The sequence below is a fragment of the Perca fluviatilis genome, chromosome 21 (genome assembly GCF_010015445.1).
Source record: "Perca fluviatilis chromosome 21, GENO_Pfluv_1.0, whole genome shotgun sequence".
Taxonomy (NCBI): domain Eukaryota; kingdom Metazoa; phylum Chordata; class Actinopteri; order Perciformes; family Percidae; genus Perca; species Perca fluviatilis.
Genome location: NC_053132.1, coordinates 14,241,237 through 14,260,814, shown reverse-complemented (window position 1 = coordinate 14,260,814; position 19,578 = coordinate 14,241,237). Strand labels below are relative to the sequence as shown.

At 39.4% G+C, this 19,578-nt stretch overlaps 1 protein-coding gene across 7 annotated transcripts in view; it reads left to right on the top strand.

Annotated features, from left to right (window-relative positions):
* The first annotated feature begins 1,028 nt into the window (after positions 1–1,028).
* The window catches only part of adam11 (ADAM metallopeptidase domain 11), a 37,994-nt gene continuing 19,444 nt past the window's right edge, over positions 1,029–19,578 (top strand). For 3 of the 7 annotated variants that reach the window (XM_039789096.1, XM_039789099.1, XM_039789098.1), the window contains exons 1-11: positions 1,030–1,423; positions 1,698–1,867; positions 5,830–5,906; positions 6,447–6,513; positions 12,529–12,611; positions 13,774–13,831; positions 15,672–15,735; positions 16,771–16,895; positions 17,643–17,717; positions 17,887–17,958; positions 19,306–19,472. In XM_039789096.1, coding sequence (XP_039645030.1) covers positions 1,366–1,423; positions 1,698–1,867; positions 5,830–5,906; positions 6,447–6,513; positions 12,529–12,611; positions 13,774–13,831; positions 15,672–15,735; positions 16,771–16,895; positions 17,643–17,717; positions 17,887–17,958; positions 19,306–19,472 — 1,016 coding nt within the window. In that variant the 5' untranslated portion in view covers positions 1,030–1,365. Of the gene's footprint in view, positions 1,424–1,697; positions 1,868–5,829; positions 5,907–6,446; positions 6,514–12,528; positions 12,612–13,773; positions 13,832–15,671; positions 15,736–16,770; positions 16,896–17,642; positions 17,718–17,886; positions 17,959–19,305; positions 19,473–19,578 lie in introns of all 7 variants that reach the window. The other 4 variants (XR_005637895.1, XR_005637896.1, XM_039789097.1 and 1 more) reach the window with 3 other exon arrangements.

The window sequence follows — 19,578 nt, the reverse complement described above, 5'->3', positions numbered from 1 at the left end:
TCTTAATGAATGCTGACTGCTCAAAGCTAAAGGAGAGCCAAATGGGGAGGGAAGGATGAGGCAAGGGCAGCAGTGGGTCGATGTGTCCTGTTTGGCTCATCGTCCCAGCTGACGCAAACAATATTTGATATCTCATCTCAAAGCCTTGTTACGTAACCCTTAACTATCCAGATTTGTTGGAATGAAGGGATCTTTTGTGTGGGTGAACCTGGCCTAAACTGCTTCAGCTTGTCAAGAAAGAAAGGAGAACAATATTTTGGGTTGTTGTGTACTGTGTAGACTTTGTTGGAAAGGGGAAAAGAATGTGGGAATTATGTCTTGTGATAGTGTAGTTTCCAACAGAGAGTTTAGGGTTCAAGTGAAATACAGAAATACAGAAATCTCCCAAGTGTAATAACCAAAACTGTACAAACTTTGGCAGAAAAGTGTGTGTTCATGTAGGACTTCAACCTATAGCAGTGGTTGGCTTCTCATCACAGGTTATATTAGCTTACTGTGTGAGAGCTGTGGGCAGTTCAGCCATATGGTAATGTTTCCCTCTCAGATCTGATTAACTTAAATAATTTTAAGGGGCCTGAACACATGAAAGCATCTCAAATCAGTGTAATTTCAAAAACATGATTTGTTTAGGGGTGTAACAGAAATATATTTTCTTTTTGTATCCCAATCATCTTGTGACCATAGACTGTGACCTTTCATTTTTATTGGGATCCTGACCACTGATATTTAGTTAGGCATTTAACAAAAGTCTCCAGGTTTTCTGGCTGTAGGTCTAAGAGTGGCACATTATAAGAAAAGAAAAATACTATTGGAGCAAAATTGATTGATGTGTTTTGATCAGGTTTGCTTATATGATATGATTATTACAAATTAAGGGCAGATTAAAGCGCCATATCAAATACATTTAAAACGTGTAAGGCACGATACACTTATTTTCTTTTTAAGAATTAACATGTAGGCTATCCTAATTCTGACAAATACAATATCGGCTGACCTGAGATTTGGACATCAGGTCTCATCAAAGAGCGTGGGTGGGCCCGTCAAACCCCACGTGCTACTTGCGTATCCTCAGTGCTTCAATCAAGCTCAGAGGCGTAGGCCGAAAGACGAGTGTGCGATCGCGCTGCGGAGATCTGTGACACCGACACACACCATGCTGCTGGAGCCCAGCAAAGGAGCCTCTTCTGGGGGCTTTTAACTCGCAACAGGCGGAAAGGGAGAAATGCGGTCGCCGCGTTTAAAGGAACCCCTCTATTCTGTTTGCCTTTGCTGTCAACAACAGTCGTACTGCAGCTCCGCTCGCGGCTCCCATCAGGTCATCTAACGGCGCCGCACCGAGGAAATCCCTGGGACTATGTGAGCATCATGCTCGCTGTGAGATGCCTGCTGTTCGCTGCAGTGTGTGCACGGTGCGCCGTGACAGGTGAGACGCTTTTCTTTCATCTAATTGTTTAGTTTATGACAAGCAACCTGTTAATAGTGATGGAAACAAAGAAATAAAATAGTACGTGTTCTGCCAGTTCTTCCGTCCATTCAACCTGTCTAATAACCAGGACCGTGTAATTGTTTCATCTGTGTCAACAAGCAGCTCAGCATCAGCTGTTGAATCCTGCAGAAATAAGACCTTTTAACATCCCATTCAGAACCATAAACCCACACTTTGCTCTCTGCCATCTCATGCTGCCTGTGCACTGTAGCCCTCGTGTCCTCTGCAGGTTTGAGGGAACGGGTGAGTGTGGAGGAAAGACTGCCGCCTGCCGAAGAACTCGTTCAGCCCAAGCGGCTCCTGCACCAGATCCACTCCCAGGAGGAGCTGCTCCACAGCCGCCTGGACACCCGGGTCAAAAACTACACAGCCGGAGCACAAGTGAGTTGTCTGCACCTGTGACTTGTTTTCACACCCAGAGCTAAACGTATGTATCAGGCTATTATTCCCCTTAATTTAGTCTGTTTCTACATATTCTGTACAGTTAGCTGTTGAGATGAAATTATGACCAAGGTCTCCCCAGTAAATGGGTGTCATTTAGTTCTCATGAAGAATGGCTGATTGCCTCCAACAACAACAACGAGATGATGAAGAGATCAGTCAACTGTCCAACCTCTAATAAAGCCGCCACCCTCTCTAGGAATTCTCCCATCATTGAAACTTAAAAGCTATAAAACAAAGAAGGGGTTGAAGTTGATAGATTTACACATTTTACTCATGTATGATTTGAGGATAATGCCATTGAAATACATTCCTCTTTTTAAATTCTTCTATTCATGCCGGACATAATTGTGCTGGATAGTTTGTCTTGGCCCTTAAATCAGCAGTTTTCTTTTTTGTATTGCTTTTCAATGTATACTTTTATATTTTATGTCCCCACACTGTACAGCGTGCCTTCATTTTGCCAATTCCCCCAACTGATAACCTAAATTGAAACAGAGAATCCCTAGGGGCATTACAATGGAAAACGGAGAAAAAAAAACCCCATTGATAATCTAAAATTTTAAAATGGATCAACCTCTAGCCTTCACCTGTTCTCTGTCAGGACCTTATTCACCCCTGTTTGTCCCTCTCTTTTGAGGTCATGTGTCTGACACTCTCTTACCCTGTCACGCCCCCCACATGATACCCAGCTTGCCTGGGCCACAACAGGGCAGGAAAAACCCAGCCCACCACCCCCTCCTCTAGCCGCCACCTCCTGCTTTCCAGTACAGTCCATTAGATTATATTTCACACCTCTACCTGTCCTCTCTCGTTACCTTCACTATAAACACTGTCAGTCAGCTGCAGGCCTGTCAGCGGATATGACACAGGTCTGACTTTCAGCTACCCTCTGTGGGCAGCGTGCTGTCTCATGACCTCTCTTTTCTGAGACTGAGCAGCCCTCTGGAAGATGTGTGTTTGTTGTTTTCCATGGAGAAGTCTGCAATGCTACAGAATGTGAATTTAGATGTGAGATGGAGTCCCTCTACTAGCTGTAAACTACACATTTAAAATGAATCCTAACAAGCAATGATAATCTTTTGACATACATTTGAAATAGCAAGTATGTAAAAAGTTATATATGGATTCTCATGTAATCCACCAAATGTACCTGAGCTTTAAAGTAATCTGTTAACATCATGGAACAACAGATGTGTTATGTTCATGATGCTTTTAAAAAATATTCATCAAAGTGTCAAAGACTTTTTTTGCTTGACTTAAAGCTGCTATAATCTGTATTTTTGTATTAGAAATACATCAAACAACTGTGTAATGTGAATGCTGTTGCTGGTTCTTTTTTTTTTTTGGAGCATATCCGTGTCTTTCAGCTCCTTTTTTGTTTTGTTTTTACGAACTGCAACTTTACTGTTTTGATTCACTCTCACCGCTCTCATCCCCCTCATTTCTAACAGTTTTCAGTGAAACTGCTAATAAACCGACTGTACCCTCAGAGTTAAAAGTTCAGAAATCTAACTCCAAAACAATGCTAATGTTTTTTCTGTGTGTAGGTTATAACTAGTTGCTAGCAAGTTAAAATCAATTTCAAAGACATAAGAAAGGTCAAAAAACAAGTTCCAAATGATTCTTTCAACTGAGAAATATGATGACCTGACAGTTAATTTCTTTCCTGTGGTTGCTCATTAACAGGAAGTATTACTGTAAACTAAGTTTAAGGTTACTCTCTCAAAACAAGCAGGGGTTTATTTTTATTTGTTATTTAGCTTATTACTTATTACTGCCCATCGTAAATGACCAGAGCCTGTATAATGCTTGCATCTTACCAATAGCAATTATCTTATGCTCATATAAGAGAAGATAGCAATTACTTTGTATTTGTACTCATTGTTATTTTTTTCTTATTGCCATCCTATTTGTGTGTATCATCTATACGATTCGATGTCTTGAGCTGAGATACTGTATGGTGTGTCAAATTGAATATTTGGGATTTGATGTTAAAATCAAAAATACAATAACAAATCTCCACAGTCGGAGCTCTGATGCAGCGGTCTTATCTCTGCTCACATGCACCATTGCGGGCTTTTTATCGTGCTGTATATGGACCCAGTGGAGGTTTAGATTTATACTAAGTGGTTTGCAGAGAGTGCAAGGCAATACTAATGAGACCTTCCTTGCAGCTTGGCCAATAAGTACCGATGGGAGCCACCACAGAGCTCAGTCTTATAATGTGGATATGGCTCACCTTGGAGCAAGGTTAGACAGCCGATAAGCCCCAACACCCAGTTTTATCCTAAAAAGCCTCAGGGATGGATGAGGCTGGCTCGCCTTCAGGGAGAGGTTACTAGAATAGGATGTCCCTTTTATTATATCTGTGTTGCTTTGGTCTCTATGCACACTTCAGTTATTTCATATTGAACATCCACCAACCTTCTCCTCTCCTCCACTCTCTCTTTATCATATTATGTCACATTTCTTCCTGATAAACTGAAATACTTGACAATTAGTGAGTCATTTATTTAAGTCAGTGTCAGGGATCAACACCATGCAGTGATTTAAATTAAGCGATGCATGGGTTATTAATCTAAAAGTAAGCTTTAGGCGTCCAAGTACTAATTGATGCTAATTTTCTGTTTGAGTTCCACACATCATTGGAAGTCTTCATGTTGGTTTATCTGCCAGTTTACGGACTACTTTGGAGCTCCTTGCACAGAGCTGAGACGTAAATAGGAACTGAAGCACAAACATTGAGATTTAGACATTTTCCATATTGTAATTCCACTACTGCTACTTCTGTCTACTCTGTAACGCGGCAATTGAATTCCGAATTGAATGTCTAGGGATAGAGGGGACCAATTTGCAAAGCCATCTGAGGCAAATTTGTGATTATGGGCTTTAGAGATAAAGTAATTTAAAATGCACTTGATTGGGGATTGGAGTGCAGTGTTGCAGTACAAAACTCATGAACAGGAAACTCCTATAAATGCAAATACAACACTAAAGCTGTGTCCCAACTCCATACTAATCCCAAGCAGTTTTTGACTATGTAGTGTGTTCAGACAAAATAAAGTATGCACACTAAAACAAAAACTAGATTTTTGGGTGTGCTGTAATTAGAGACTTTCTCAAACAATGGCAAAGAAAAAAATAATAAAAGTAATTGTGGATGGTGGTAAAACAGCTCTAGGAACACCTAAAAAAAATAACTAATAAAGATTGGATTTTTGGACATTTAGCTGGCTCTTGTTAACTGTAATGGCCAGTGGAATTTCAAGGTCACAGTTTTATTGATGTCTGATAGTGCAAGTATTGTAGCATTACTACCCCAAAAGCTACAGATAGTAGCACTAATGTTAGCTAGCAAGTCTTGCCTCGCCTTGTTGACAAGTCAGCCAACCTTTTTTAATGAATTTGCATATTGAGATCCTATCACACTGCGGCCACAAATGAGATAATGAAAGCGCATTTTATCAATACCAGGTGTAAATGCAAAGAGCTATTGATCGGATGTCATTATTCAGATAACGTATCCAGATACAGCTCACATGTTAATACCAGGTGTAAATGGGGCCTATCTGTTAGTATAATACGTTAAAGTGTGTTGACTTCTTGTATACTAACTAAAAAGTCTCTATATTATAAGTATTAGTATATAGTACATTCCGTATAGTATGTAGTATGAATCAACAAACTTGAAATTGGTCAAATGAGGCCATTTATTTTTTTATTTTTTATTGATTTAGTTGATTTACTGAAGGGGACAAACCTTTTAAACTACCAGCAGCAGATAGACATAATCAATCAGATTGAGTTTATCTGAGTTTTTGTTGCTACTTGCATCAGTATCTTAGTAAATGTAATCAAATATAAGTCAATTTTCTCCCAAATTCTCCTCCCTCCCTCAGCCCCTCCATCTGGCCCAGAGCAGCTTCTTGGTGGAGGCCTTTGGCACATCCTTCATCCTTGACCTGGAACTAAACCAGTAAGTCACCACATGCCTGCAAAGCATTCACACATCCGCACCACAGAGGCACCAAACTGTGTTTATGGTTTGTTTACCACAGCAGTCAATGACATGACTGTACTTGCATGCACACGATTACTGCCTATCTTACCTCATCCTTCTCAAGCCCACCTACATTATTGTACTGTACATCCTGCTTGTTGGAGTTATATATGGACTGGCTGCAGGCTAAGTGTATACCTCCCCTCCCCCTCTTCTCACTTGACACATTTTTCTCTAATGAACTGCATTTATGTAAAACCTTCACTGGCTTTCTAAACACTTGGAATAAATGAATCTGAACACATTTTGGTTTTATTTATGAGTCAATGTGGTGGTCTAGATTCACGCAAGTTACTGTTTGACTAGCAATGTTATTCTGTTAAATAGCAATCAGCCATAATGGCCACTAATAGTAACACACAATCAGGCTTTTTCAAACATTTCTTTAGTTCAGCTTAAAACTAAATGTTAGAATGATTATTGCTCTCCTCACTTTTTTCGTCCTCTTCTCTCCAGCAATCTCCTGTCTACAGACTATTTGGAACGTCACTATAATGAGGATGGGCAGCTGTCACAGAATATGGTAGGACTATCTTATAGAAATTGACATTTTGAGAGATACTCTTGTTTCACTTTCTTGCCAAGAGTTACATGAGAAGATCATTACCACTCTCATGGCTGTACAGTAAATATGACGCTGCAGGTTAGCTTAGCTGGGGGAAATGACTAGCCTGGTTCTCTGTCAAGTTAACAAAATTCTCACTCTTGACAAGGACAATTTTCCAAAATGCGGAACTACTCTAAAAAGAAATCCTACTTTATCATGTTTTCTTTTTTTTTCCTCAATGGCAAAAGGGCATATGTAAACATGTAGATCCCGACAGATTTTTGGGCCAACACCATTATTAATATTTGAGAATTTATATATTTATATATTTGAGAAAATCTGAATAAATACGTTAGTCGAGGATCCTTAAAATTTGGTTTTAACAGCTGCATTAAGTAGAAAGCAAAAAACTTGCCACATTTTTAAGTAGAGTGAGACCTCTTTGTGCAGCTCTCCCTTTCTGTCTGCATGTGTACACAGCAAATAGGAACTCTTTCCCTCTTTGAAATTACCTGTGATTGGCCAGAGTCTTCTGTCACAGGCTAGATTTTCTAAAGCCTGAAAACAGAGCCAAGCAGAGGTGCAGAAATCTAGTTTTCTCTCAGACCACTTGAATTTCAATATGCAGAAAGGTTATTATGGAATGTTTGCCCAATGAGGCCCAAATATACTGCCTACCACAGCTTTAAAAGACTTTTGACAATATACATACTTACATATCTTAGATAGAGAGATCATGAAATCGATCTTTTTCCTCACTTTGCACACAATATACCTTCATTTGTTTGATTTCAACCTAACCAGTTGATGTTACACATCGGGTTCCAAAGGTCAGGGCAGATGGTGGTTGTAAGGTTTGGTTTAGTTGGTTCTGGAAAATGACATGATTTGAATTTCCCTCACGACATGACAAATAGACCCACACTGCTGCTGCTGCTGACTGCTCGTATCCATGGCAACCGTCTACTGATTGGTCAGGTGGTCGTTGGCAGGGACAAACAGAGATGAAGAGAAAGGGAGAGAAAGAGACTGAAATAAAGCAGATGATACAGACAGACAGAGACCGTCCCCCAGATGTTCCTAAGTCTAGTAAACAAACTAGACTAACGTAATTACAGGGCAGTTTGCTAAAATTTATAATGCAAAACATCAACCATTTCAATTATCAGTCCATGTGCCAGACAGCTGTTTTTGGACACCAAATATTCAGCATGATGTGTAGAAAAAACAGAGTATGTAGCTAATTGTTAGCAGAAGCAAAACATCTTCAAAGCCATTTACACCAGCCTCTATACATTGAAAAACATTTACCATTTCTATGCATTTCTACCTGAAGGGCAAGATAAACTAGCGCTATTGCTATTGGTTATTGATTCTGTTTAATTTCATTTAGGGGGAATACACCCATTAGAAACATGTTTAAAAACACAATGGACATAAAAGCTACCCTGCTGTATGCATTGGCACAAAATCAGTTTCAATCATATTGGCTGTGATGGAAAACTAGCTGACTGACTTCTGTTAAATTGTGAAAATGCAAACATTTGGCAATGTTTAGAGAGCCGATGTAAGGCGGAACGTGAAAGATACTATTGGACATGTTTGGTAAATTATGTAGGTATGTAGGTATGTAGGTATGTATGTAGGTATGTATGTAGGTATGTATGTATGTAGGTAGGTAGGTAGGTAGGTAGGTAGGGAACACCATGGGGTACTGGCTTGTTGTGAGAATGACAGCCCATTAATCTAACAGATAGTTCTGTGTTAGAAGTATACATTTTTAACCATAAATCCAATTTATTTACTCAATAATGTTCCCTTATTCTCTGTATCAGAAGCTTTTGAAATAATTAGAAATATAATACTAAAACAATACATTTATTAGTGTCAAATGCTATATTTTGTCCATCAAGGGAAGCAAAGCCACAGTGGGGAACAGTCTTTATGAAAACGATAAAGAAAAGGGGCGAAATCCAGAGTAATATGGTCAGATTTATAATAGTCAAATCAGAAGAGGTGAAATGTTAGTTTAGTCAGTTTTTCTTTTAGAATTTTGAATCTAATTATTATGTCTGAATGGCTACATTATTAGTAGTAGTATGCCATTGTCAGGATAAATAGTTGTTTCTGATTGGCTTGGATGTTGCACATTTATGACAATTTATGGTTGGCAGATGTCAGTTAACATTATATATTTCTATGTCTGAGCTGCTACACAAACTAAACATATGTAAATACCTGCAAATTTCCAGATACACATGCAAACACATACATGCATATATGGAGAAATTACACAAATTGCTTATATGGACATTTCATTTTCTGCATGGTGTATGCAGTCCCCTCCCCCGCCACCACTATCTCCATCTTGATTTATTTAGTTCAATTTATGTGCCAATAAATTCCTACTGTCTTTATGCCCTGCCTTTATGTGTCACTTTTTTTATTGGTCCCTGTGGATCTATGCTATTGCGTTATGCTGGGGACCGGGTCATTCACATTGAATCTCAATGACACATGGCTAAAAGAGGATGGGCTGGAATGTATTGGAGCTGTTTTTATATTTTGTTCTACTATACTATATGTCCTGCTGAATACCTGCTGCTTTGATTTCTTAATTTTCATTTTCTGAAATTTCTGAAGCGCTGTTAACCACACTCTATCAGCTTACAGAATTGCATATTAGATAATAATCTCAGTCCCTGGTCATTAATGAATTGGCATCAATCGAACACAATCAAAAGGATGCTTTATTTTCACTGTTCGCATTAATTTAAATCTATTATGTTCAAAATGGTTTCACTGTTAAGTGTGGCTTTATTTTATCTGAAAAATGAACATGCTTACTCACTGAGAATGTCTAATATTCCTACATGATGCTTTTGTTCCATCTAGTCTTCCTTTCACTTTACATTAGCTCCTGTGCATTACCTTTCCTTCGCTCCTCTCAGCTCAACAATGCTGAGTCAAAGTACAGACATTGAGTATACTCCAGCTTTTCTAATTCAGTTAGTTTCTAATGTCACATTTAATCCTCGTCTCACTGGGATGTAACTGTTAATTTGCCTCTAGTTGTGCGTGCAAGCAGTTTTCATTTCATTCACTTCTAATGTAGTGTCCTGCTTACCTGTCCCTGTCCTCTCAGCACTGATGATATTTCATGTTTAAGCCATGATTTTTTACACATGTACAACGACGTTTCTTTGCGTGTGTAAGTGTCCATTATTTGAAGCGCATACATCTCGTCTGAAAAGCGGTACTCGCAGTCAGTGTGTGCCTGCTGTGTTAGGCAATTTGATTTCCTCCATTTAGCCTTGTAATCCTACCTTTTTATTTATTTATTTATTATCTTGCCCCGGACTAAGTGCTGCAGGCTGTCTCACTATTTGGTATGAATGAAAAAAGTCCTTACCTCAACATATGGACTGGCACCAAATCTAAACAAGCTGTATGAAAAATACTAGACTAGATTTAAGTGTTTTTTTTTTTTTATTTTGCACTGAGCCCTTAAATGATAAAGTGATGTTACATTCTTAAGTTATGTATTTGTATTTAGTGTTTTTGTACTTGAAATTAATATTATTGCTGAGACATTGCTTGTGAGCTCTACATCCCAAAGGTTTTAAATTAGAGGAATTGTGTTAAATTTCCAAACGACCAATTACAGTAGAGGAGTTAAGGCCCGTCCACACCAAGAATGATAAATGAGCCTTGGATCAGCGCAGACGGGCGGTTGTCGGATCGGTGCAAAGCACCGGAACAAAAACATAGACAAATCACTGACAGTATGATAATAATATTCAAAACACAAGATTCACTCTCAGTGGTTTCTGTGACATTAGAAATGCTTTCAAAGTACTTTCAAATTAATGTTGAGCTACCTAAAGGATCGCAGAGTGGAAAGTCACACCACGCCACTGACCAGCTATGTGAAACAAATACAATTATACAATTATTTATAGTTCTTGTTAAAGTAATCGTTCTTGGTGTGGATGGCGCTTTAGTTGTAGTGATGTTGATGCACATTTAGAAACTTAGATCTTTTTTGTTTCTTCCTTTTAAGAATGACGCAGACGCTTATTTTTTACCAGTCTGTAAGTGAAGGCCTCTTCATCTCTTAGTCTCGTCACGTGGAAAAGCAATAATAGCCTTTTAAGGTTTGCAATTTTTAACAGCTTCCTAAATGTAATTAGATCAGTGTAAAACAGCAAAACAGACAAAATGCATTAACACCCCCTCCCCCAAATGTAATCAAAAGCATACCAGCACTGTGTCTCCTCTTAAATCTAAAACATCAAGTTTGAAGGACACAGCTACATCTAAAGCTGCCACATGCTGGACTCCCACCTGGTGAGGGACACAAAAAAAAGCTTCTCATTTTGAAGCAGATCCCAGCTGCATTGTTAGAATTCGTACAGGAGACCATTTTAGATCCCGTCATGAAGCCACTTAATGCACAAAAACAGGGTGAAGTCTCAGTTGTAATTTTTTTTTTAGGAGTTAGTATATGTTTGACAGGACGTCGGAGAGATTTTTTTTTTTAAGTTTGAGTTGCAGCTCGGAATAAAGGTTGACCAAGCATAAAGAACAAAGGCTCCACATTGCCTCTTTTCTTTTTGGTCTATCAGCTGTGCCAGACAACAGCAGGCTCAGGTGGCAGACATGACTTATTGGGGTCCATTACAAACACTTGTTACAAACACCTGAAACTGACCCTCTCTTACTTACACACACACACACACACACACACACACACACACACACACACACACACACACACACACACACAACACACACACGCACACACAGCTACAAACAAAGATGTGACTGTTATCTCCATCCACTTAGATGAAGACTGCTTCAATATAAGAAGATCCTCTCCTGATTGTAACTCTGTCTGCCATGCAAAGTTATTTTCTCCTCAACAACTTTTGTTAGCTCACACACATGTTGCGAGACTGACAGCGGCAAGTATCCTCTCAGATTGTTGTAATCTGATCATTCCTGTACTGTGAGAGGCAGCATGGAAACGCAACACTATATTCAAAACATGATCATCCAGCCAGAGCCTTTCAGGAGATTATGAATAATCAGGTGAAGGTATCTGGAAGCAGGGTGTACGGTTAACACCTTACAGCAGTTTTGCCAAACTGAAAGTATCAGCTGAAAGTGACCCATGCACTGACAAAGTTTGCCATTTATCCCTATATTAAAGGGCTACTCCACAGGTTTCACATTAGTCAATTTACTCGTCAGCTTTTAAAAATGTAACTTGAACTGAAACCAACTGCTGGCTGCAGAATAATTATAACCAACACAGTTACAGTTACTGCAATTAAGTTTTTGTTTTCATAGTTAAAAACACATTAGCATATGTAAGAAAACCTTATAGTCAGGTTTCTGTAGATGTAAGAGGCACAGTCATTCTTTAAGGTCCGGTATCCATTAATAAACACACTGTAACCTTGAGATCTGACTGATGTGCTTTGATTTTGTGCTGCAGGAAACTGAAATGGTTGCCATTGTGTAGTTTGTTGCCAAATTCATCATTAAATCAAATAAATTCCATGAATGCACAAAGCTGACTTTTTTTTTATTATAAAAACTGTTTGAAGGAAAAATGTGCATGCACTTACTTTACAGTACATTGAAACCAGAGTCCATCACTAAGTTTCTCCCATTTGACCCCTGTCCTTCTCGCACTTTAATTGCTCTCTCCACCTCTCACGCTGTACACAGCTTTTCCTTGGTGAAACTCAACTCAGCTGCAGCCTCTGTTGGTGTAGGTTTCCCCGAGTCATACAGTAGTCACTGATATCCTTCAGTTGACCCACCAGGCCCCAGGCTGACAGTAAATACCTGCCCTGTGTGTATTTAGGGGCCAGGAGATCAGAGCGATTTACAGTCATTTGTTGGTTGAATTTTCTGAAATATGTTGTGAATGTGGATGAAGGGTTCAGTGTCTCACTGTAATCTACGGTTTGTTTCCAGGGAGGAGAGCACTGCTACTACCATGGGCATGTGCGGGGACTGCCGGGCTCCTGGGCTGCTCTGTCCACCTGCCACGGCCTGCGGTGAGTCCAGTACTTTGAGTAAACATCGTCACTCCATCTGAAATCTAGACTCGGTCAGGACCCAACGTTTTTTTTATTTTTTTTATTTTTTTTTATGTAGTTCAAATGTTCAAAAACTGTGTTGATTTTCTACGAAGTCGTCAAGAAGAAAATCAAATTGTTTCCCATTTTTAGATAAGTAAAAAATGACATAAACAATTCAAAGAATAGTTTGACATTTAACAAGTAAGCTTATCTGCTCTCATGTCTGTTTAGTAAATGTGTAGCTGGAGCCAGCAGCTGCTTAACTTAGCTTTGCTTAGCACAAATACTAAAAACAGGGAGAAACAGCCAGCCAGGCTCTGTCATCTGAAAGGTGTTTGGTGTTTTAAGCCCCCAATGTCGTCTTCCAGGCCTGGAAGGCACTAGGATTAAGCAATGTTTAGGGTTAAGTTTAGGGTTAGGTTCCTTGAAGTCGACGGTCGCAGCGCTGCCTTGAAGTCGTTGTTGGGGGCTTAAAACACCATCAAGCCCCCTAAAATCCCCTTCCAGCATCTCTAAAGCTCACTAATTAACATGTTTTTTTATCTGTACAAAAAGCCAAGCAATAGTCTGGTACATTACTCCTCTTAAAATGGTGAATTGTTGATTTTACACTTTGGTTTTTATACGGATTAAACAAATGAGATATGAGCTACTAGGTGGATTTTTTTACCTTTGCACAGCACCAGAAAGCTTCCCCCCTCCTCCTTCCAGTCTTTGTGCTAAGCTAAGCTAACTGTCTGCTGGCTGGAGCTTCATATCTACATGTCATTTTCATCTGACTCGCATAAAGAAGGCGAACAAGCATATTTCCCAAAATCTTAAACTATTCCTTGAAATTCAATGAAATACGTGATTAATTTAAAAAAAAAAAAAAAACGGAATAATGGAAACATAAAATAAATTAACAATACTAGTAGTAACATAATAATAATGATATATAATACCCCAAAAAAATGACAATAAAATAAAGAAATCAATATGTAAAAAAAAATACAGCATGGTTTCAAAATATTTGAAGTTGTTATTACATTTACAAAACATGTGCTGGTAGAGGCTAATATTAAAAGGACAACAACACAGACTGATAAAAACATCCCCAGACAAGCTGTAACATGCTGCGATGTTTTGTGTTTTTCAGGGGGATGTTTTCTGACGGGAACTTTTCGTACGGGATTGAACCTGTTGCCAGTGGAGAGGTGAGTCAGGACTTTGGCAGGAGAAACCCAGTAGGGAGGATCAACTAGTCAAATTAGTAGTAAACATGCATATCAAATTCCTTGGCATCAAACCAAGGCAGCAACAAGGTTGTGTGAAAAGCAATTCCCAAAACTGGCACCAATCTTTCAAACTCAACAAAATATGGTTAAAAGTCGCCCGCGGTCTCACTTTCTCTCTCTGTCTCCGTGACTTACCGTCAGTCCAGACGGTGTTGCTCTATCTCTGAGCTGCTGTATGTAAAGTATTGAGTTGATACACAATCCACCTCCACTGAAACACATCTCCTAGTCTCATATCTGAGGGAGACATCATCTTACAGAGACGGAGGGAGAGAGGAGAAATTTCAAATGGCTGGCCAAAACAAAAGAGGCTTTTTAGATGTTACAAAAATACTCAGATTTGATTTTAGAATAGATCTGGTATTAAAAAGAAATGGATGTATAACAGTGACCGAAGGGAGTGGGAGGAAAGTGTTTAGAGTGGAAAAGCCTGAGCTTTTCTTTCCCATTAAGGCCCACAGTAATCGAAGTACAGCTCAATTACATAGACTGGAGAGATGAATCAATATCCTCCCAGCTCATCTTCAAACTCCCTCCCTCCATCCTCTCTCTTCTTGGCTCTCTATCTCAGATGGGTCATTTTCATAAAGTATTTATCCTCCGCTTAAGTGTACCACAGTGTCCAGTAGTCTTTTTGCCATTATGACAGCCCAGTGATTGATTAATTATGCATCAGAGCACTTTTCTTCCCGTTAATCCATCTCTACCTCAAAGGACACAACAGAGAAGCTGTGGACTAAAGTCCAGGATGAGAAGAACTAATTTTAATGCGTGTGTCACTTTATAACCATGAATGGTTCAGTGCTACATGTTCATGCTCTTTCACAGGGAAGAACAATTACCCTCCTGTTGAGCAAAGCCTGGTACAACTTCAATGTCAGATTTCCTTTTTCACTTCTCATTTCTTATTCATAGAATGGTCAACTACTAAAACTAACCAAAAAGTAAATTTTCTTTCATCAAAAATGACCACAGAAAAATATGCAAACAGGAGTTAGACAGTTGTCTATCTTGATGACACTTTTCTAGAGATCATTTCACTGCTTTTCTCTTAAAAACTGCAATCTCAAGTTTGACTTTAGTATTAATAACTTTTTAAAAACTTATTTCTGTTTTCACGTGTGGAATAGTGAACAATATAATAGGTCTCTTATGGGGATCCTCTATAGGCATTAGAGAATTTAGACACTGATGTGATTCACTGTCTGCTGTGGTCTGACTCTGGTTTCCTCTTGGCTTGATGTGAAGTTTTACCCAAATTCAACATTGTCGTTTTTGGAATTCCTTTTCCGGTTAAGGCAAAAATGGATGGTGAACCCAAAGCTGACTCTTCTGTGGATCGTTAATAGTTAAAATCTTTAGAAATCAGGAAGTTGAAAAGAAGATTCATGCAATTAAACTTACCTTGAGATGCTCTTAGTGATAATGTTAAAGCTCATGAAAGAAGTAACTGAAAACATTTGTTATAATTTTTTAACCCTAAACTTAGTGGCGTTACTTTTAGACCTTTTCAGCTTCAGAAAAAATACACTAATTCTCTCTCTCAATTCAAAGGGGCTTTATTGGCCTGAAAGTTTCATAACAATGTTGCCAAAGCATACAATTTGTCCAAATATTCGGACAAGACTTCATAAACACAAAACACAAAAAAACATGTTTCATGAACATTAACACAATGTTCTCTCTCTCTCTCTCTCTCTCTCTCTCTCTCTCTCTCTCTCTCTGTGTGTGTGTGTGTGTGTGTCTGGACGCCCTTCAGGAGCAGAATGACCACATTGTGTATCGTATGCCGGACATTGACCTCTTCCCACCTCCCTGTCCAGGTAGGACCACCGTCAACACAGAAACTCCACACTGAGACTCCTCACAGTTACTGTACTTTCCTCTGTAACTTTGTATTTCAGTCCCTCCTGATGCAATGGTAAAAGCTTGATGGAAACTAAATCCCTGTCTCTGGTCATTTCTAAATCCTAATCCTCAGTGGCACAATACCTGCTGCACAAATCCAGCTATAATACAAATTATATACTTTCCCGACATCTCAATCTGGCTTGATTTTGATTAAACTTTGTGATGTGATACATATTTGGTCCGTCTTTTGCTGTCAAGAGATTAGATTTTGATGAAACCTGGCAGGACACAGCTTGTTACTGATCAACCCAAATGACCCAAAGGCTGCTTGCTGTTACTTATTTGGAGACATGTTCAGCCTTGTCCTTGACTTTGGATGGTCTAAAGCAATCACATGTTCTGTAATGCAAAACTGTTTTGTGGTTGCTTTTCTTAATCATGCACACACACACACACACACACACACACACACACACACACACACACACACACACACACACACACACACACACACACACACACACACACACACACACACACACACACTGCAGCGTACAGTGTCCTGCTCAGGTTGTCCAGCTGCCCTCCTCGCCCTTGCTAAACGTCTCATTTGGCTGCCTCTTCTCCCCCTTACCTCTTTGTCCCTGACACTTGTCTGCCTCTCTTGATTCAGCTTCCTCCCCCCTCCTTCCTGTTACCCAACCCCTGCTATTCCTCCCTCCCTGCCTCCTCACCCCTCCCTTTCTTTCCTTCTTTCCATTTGGCCAGTTATACTCTCCCCTTTCCTCTGCTGGCTGTGTGATATTGATTTCTCCTGCAGATCAGTGGACTAAAATACATGGTTACATCCATCCCTGGATTGATGACTAGCCACTTTTTTTTATCTTACTCTCACTCACTCACTGTGTGTGTGTGTGTGTGTGTGTGTGTGTGTGTGTGTGTGTGTGTGTGTGTGTGTGTGTGTGTGTGTGTGTGTGTGTGTGTGTGTGTGTGTGTGTGTGTCCCAGGGTGCTCTGTGAACAGCACAAAGCATGGCCACGTTGAGGCAGACGATGAGCTGAAGGGTGGAGATGACTGGTCCGAAGAGGAGAAGCCCATCTTTACAGACAGCCTGAGACGCTCAAAAAGACAAGTCAGTTTTCAGACGGCCTCTTTCTCTCAACACACACCATGTACGCACAGAGATGCCTTTGCAGCATGTGTCACCATGAGGGAAACATCAGAGTTGAGATATGCAAACAATTAATATTTTACAGAGACGTCTGTCAGATGATGCCAAAGTTCCACACGCAGGCTGATAGCTTGTCTCAGCTTTCATGCTAATAAGATAAGGAAATCAAGTGAGAGAAGTGGCGTATGTCTGGAGGAGCTTTCTAAAATCTGAGAAAATTACTCAACTGATGCCACTTGATTAATTTTGGATTGTGTTTTTACTAGACAATTCTCAGGGAAAGCCTGCAAACTGAGGGTGTGAAGTCTGAAAGATGGGTTTTACTAGGCATGGTCTGTCTAACAAAAGACGCTAATCATGCTTTGCTTCTGCTGCATCCATTTTGACATTTCCTACTGGTTTCAATTGAGACAGTTCTGCCTTTTGTCTGCACTTATTTTTACTGGTTTTAAATAGGCTGGGCTCATTTGAAAAATGTTGTCACATACTTCTGTGCACCAGTTAGAACATTTGAATCAAAATGTGAGAACAGTTGGGTTGTTTGCTTATTTTTTGCCAGTGTCAATTAAATTTGATGAAACCATTGCTGCACAGTCCTGATGAAGCAGAGTTTTTGAGTGTTAAAGTCTTACCTAATAATGCCTAAGGATATTTATGTGCGTGCGATTATGACAGCAGACTCAAAAATCTGGCTTTTCGCTTCTCCAGGTGCGGCGAGGCCAGCGCACGGTCCAGACTGAGACCAAGTACATCGAGCTGATGGTGGTCAACGACCATGAACTGGTAGGTGTGAAGCTTCTTTTACCTTATCTCTGTAACTGCTGCATGAAGGCAATAATAAGAAGTGAGCGTGACTCTCATTAAATAAGGATTGTAATCATCTGATAAGACTTTTATAATCAGCACAGAAAAAGATGAAATGTTTAATGCAGTGTCTTTCTCCTCTTGTTAGTTTGTGCAGCTTCGACGGTCGTCCACTCAGACGAAGAACTTTGCCAAAGCAGTGGTGAACATGGCCGACGCAGTAAGTGGAAATTCTGTGGAGGAGTTAACTATGAGCGTCCTCCTCCTATCATCTATTTTTTTGTAAACCATGGCACCTTTTCATAGTGAGTCTATTGTAAGGAGTCCCTTGAGCTTATTCAGGACAGTTGCCACATTTCAGAGCTTTTTCCCTGCAGATTGAACTTTGAGTGGGACAGCTGCCATCCCTTATTCACAGGAAGCCAACAAGCTATTTTACTGTCAGATTTTATTTTTAACCATCTTTTAAATGGCAAATATTCATCTCTTGACTCCTCATCATCATTTAACAAGGTCTTTTTAATATGAAAATGTTTAAATAATAAACATGATTATGTATGAATTTATAAAAACATAGCCTGCTGACCTATATGTGGTGAGATGTTGTTGAAAAGACCCCTAAAAACCTCTTAACCAAGAACCGAGGTAGTTACCAATACTTAATATTATTAAATTGAGTTATAGTTTTTATATATATATATATATATATATATATATATATATATAGATAGATAGATAGAGAGAGAGAGAGAGAGAGAGAGAGAGAGAGAGAGAGAGAGAGAGAGAGAGAGAGAGAGAGAGAGAGAGATAGATATATATATATATATATAAAAAAAGAGAAAAAAAAAAAAAAAAAAAAAAAAAAAAAAAAAAAAAATTAATTACCCAAGATATTTCCAGTGTCTCAGCCTACGTTGTTAAGAAGATGGAAAGTCTGTGCTGTAATACAGTACTGTAACGAGTTGGCTTTACCTAAAATATATATATATATATAGCAGCTATGAATGTAAATATAAACAAATAAAGCTGTGTAACCACTGATCGGACATGATTCCCTTCCCAAAACAAAAAAAATGAAGTGCAGAAGATTCCCTGTGTCCTCTGCTGTAGCATCAGCATGGGAAACTCTTCACTGACAGGGGACAAACGCAGTGTGGCTGGTTTCCATGGCAACCGACTGCTGCCTGCCTTCTCCCACTCTGTCTGAAGTAGACAGATTCTGTCTCCATTATCTGAAATATTTAACTCTCACTTAACCCCTCAAGATCTGAAATTTTTCAACTAACAGGAAACTTTTTTTTCTAAAATATTATGTAATCTCAACGATTTTTTTCCTGAATATGTATTTAATTTTTCGGCTGTTGAAGTCATTCAGATTTCAAACTTGCATGTTTAAGCTGCAGTCCAGAATTTCTTTTCATATTTATTTATTGTTCTGTCAATTGTTTCTATTGTAATCTCTTTAATCAGTTTTTGCTTCAATTGTTTTGAGGGACGATGGCACTGAAAACAACAGAGAAAAGATTACTTTTCTGAATGTTTTTTTTCCCCCATTTGATGTTTCCAGATCTACAAGGAGCAGCTCAACACTCGCATCGTCTTGGTGGCCATGGAAACCTGGTCTTCTGAAAACAGGGTCTCTGTGGGCGACGACGCCTTGCTCACCCTGCGCGACTTCATGAAGTACAGGAAGGAGAGCATCAAGGAACGCTGCGACACCGTTCACCTATTCTCGTGGGTTCAATCTCCTGATTCTATATCCTCCTCCATCTCCCTCTTCTTCTTCTCCTCTGTCTTCTTCTGTCTCGTCGTCCTTTTCCTTCTCCCCCTTCATCACCCC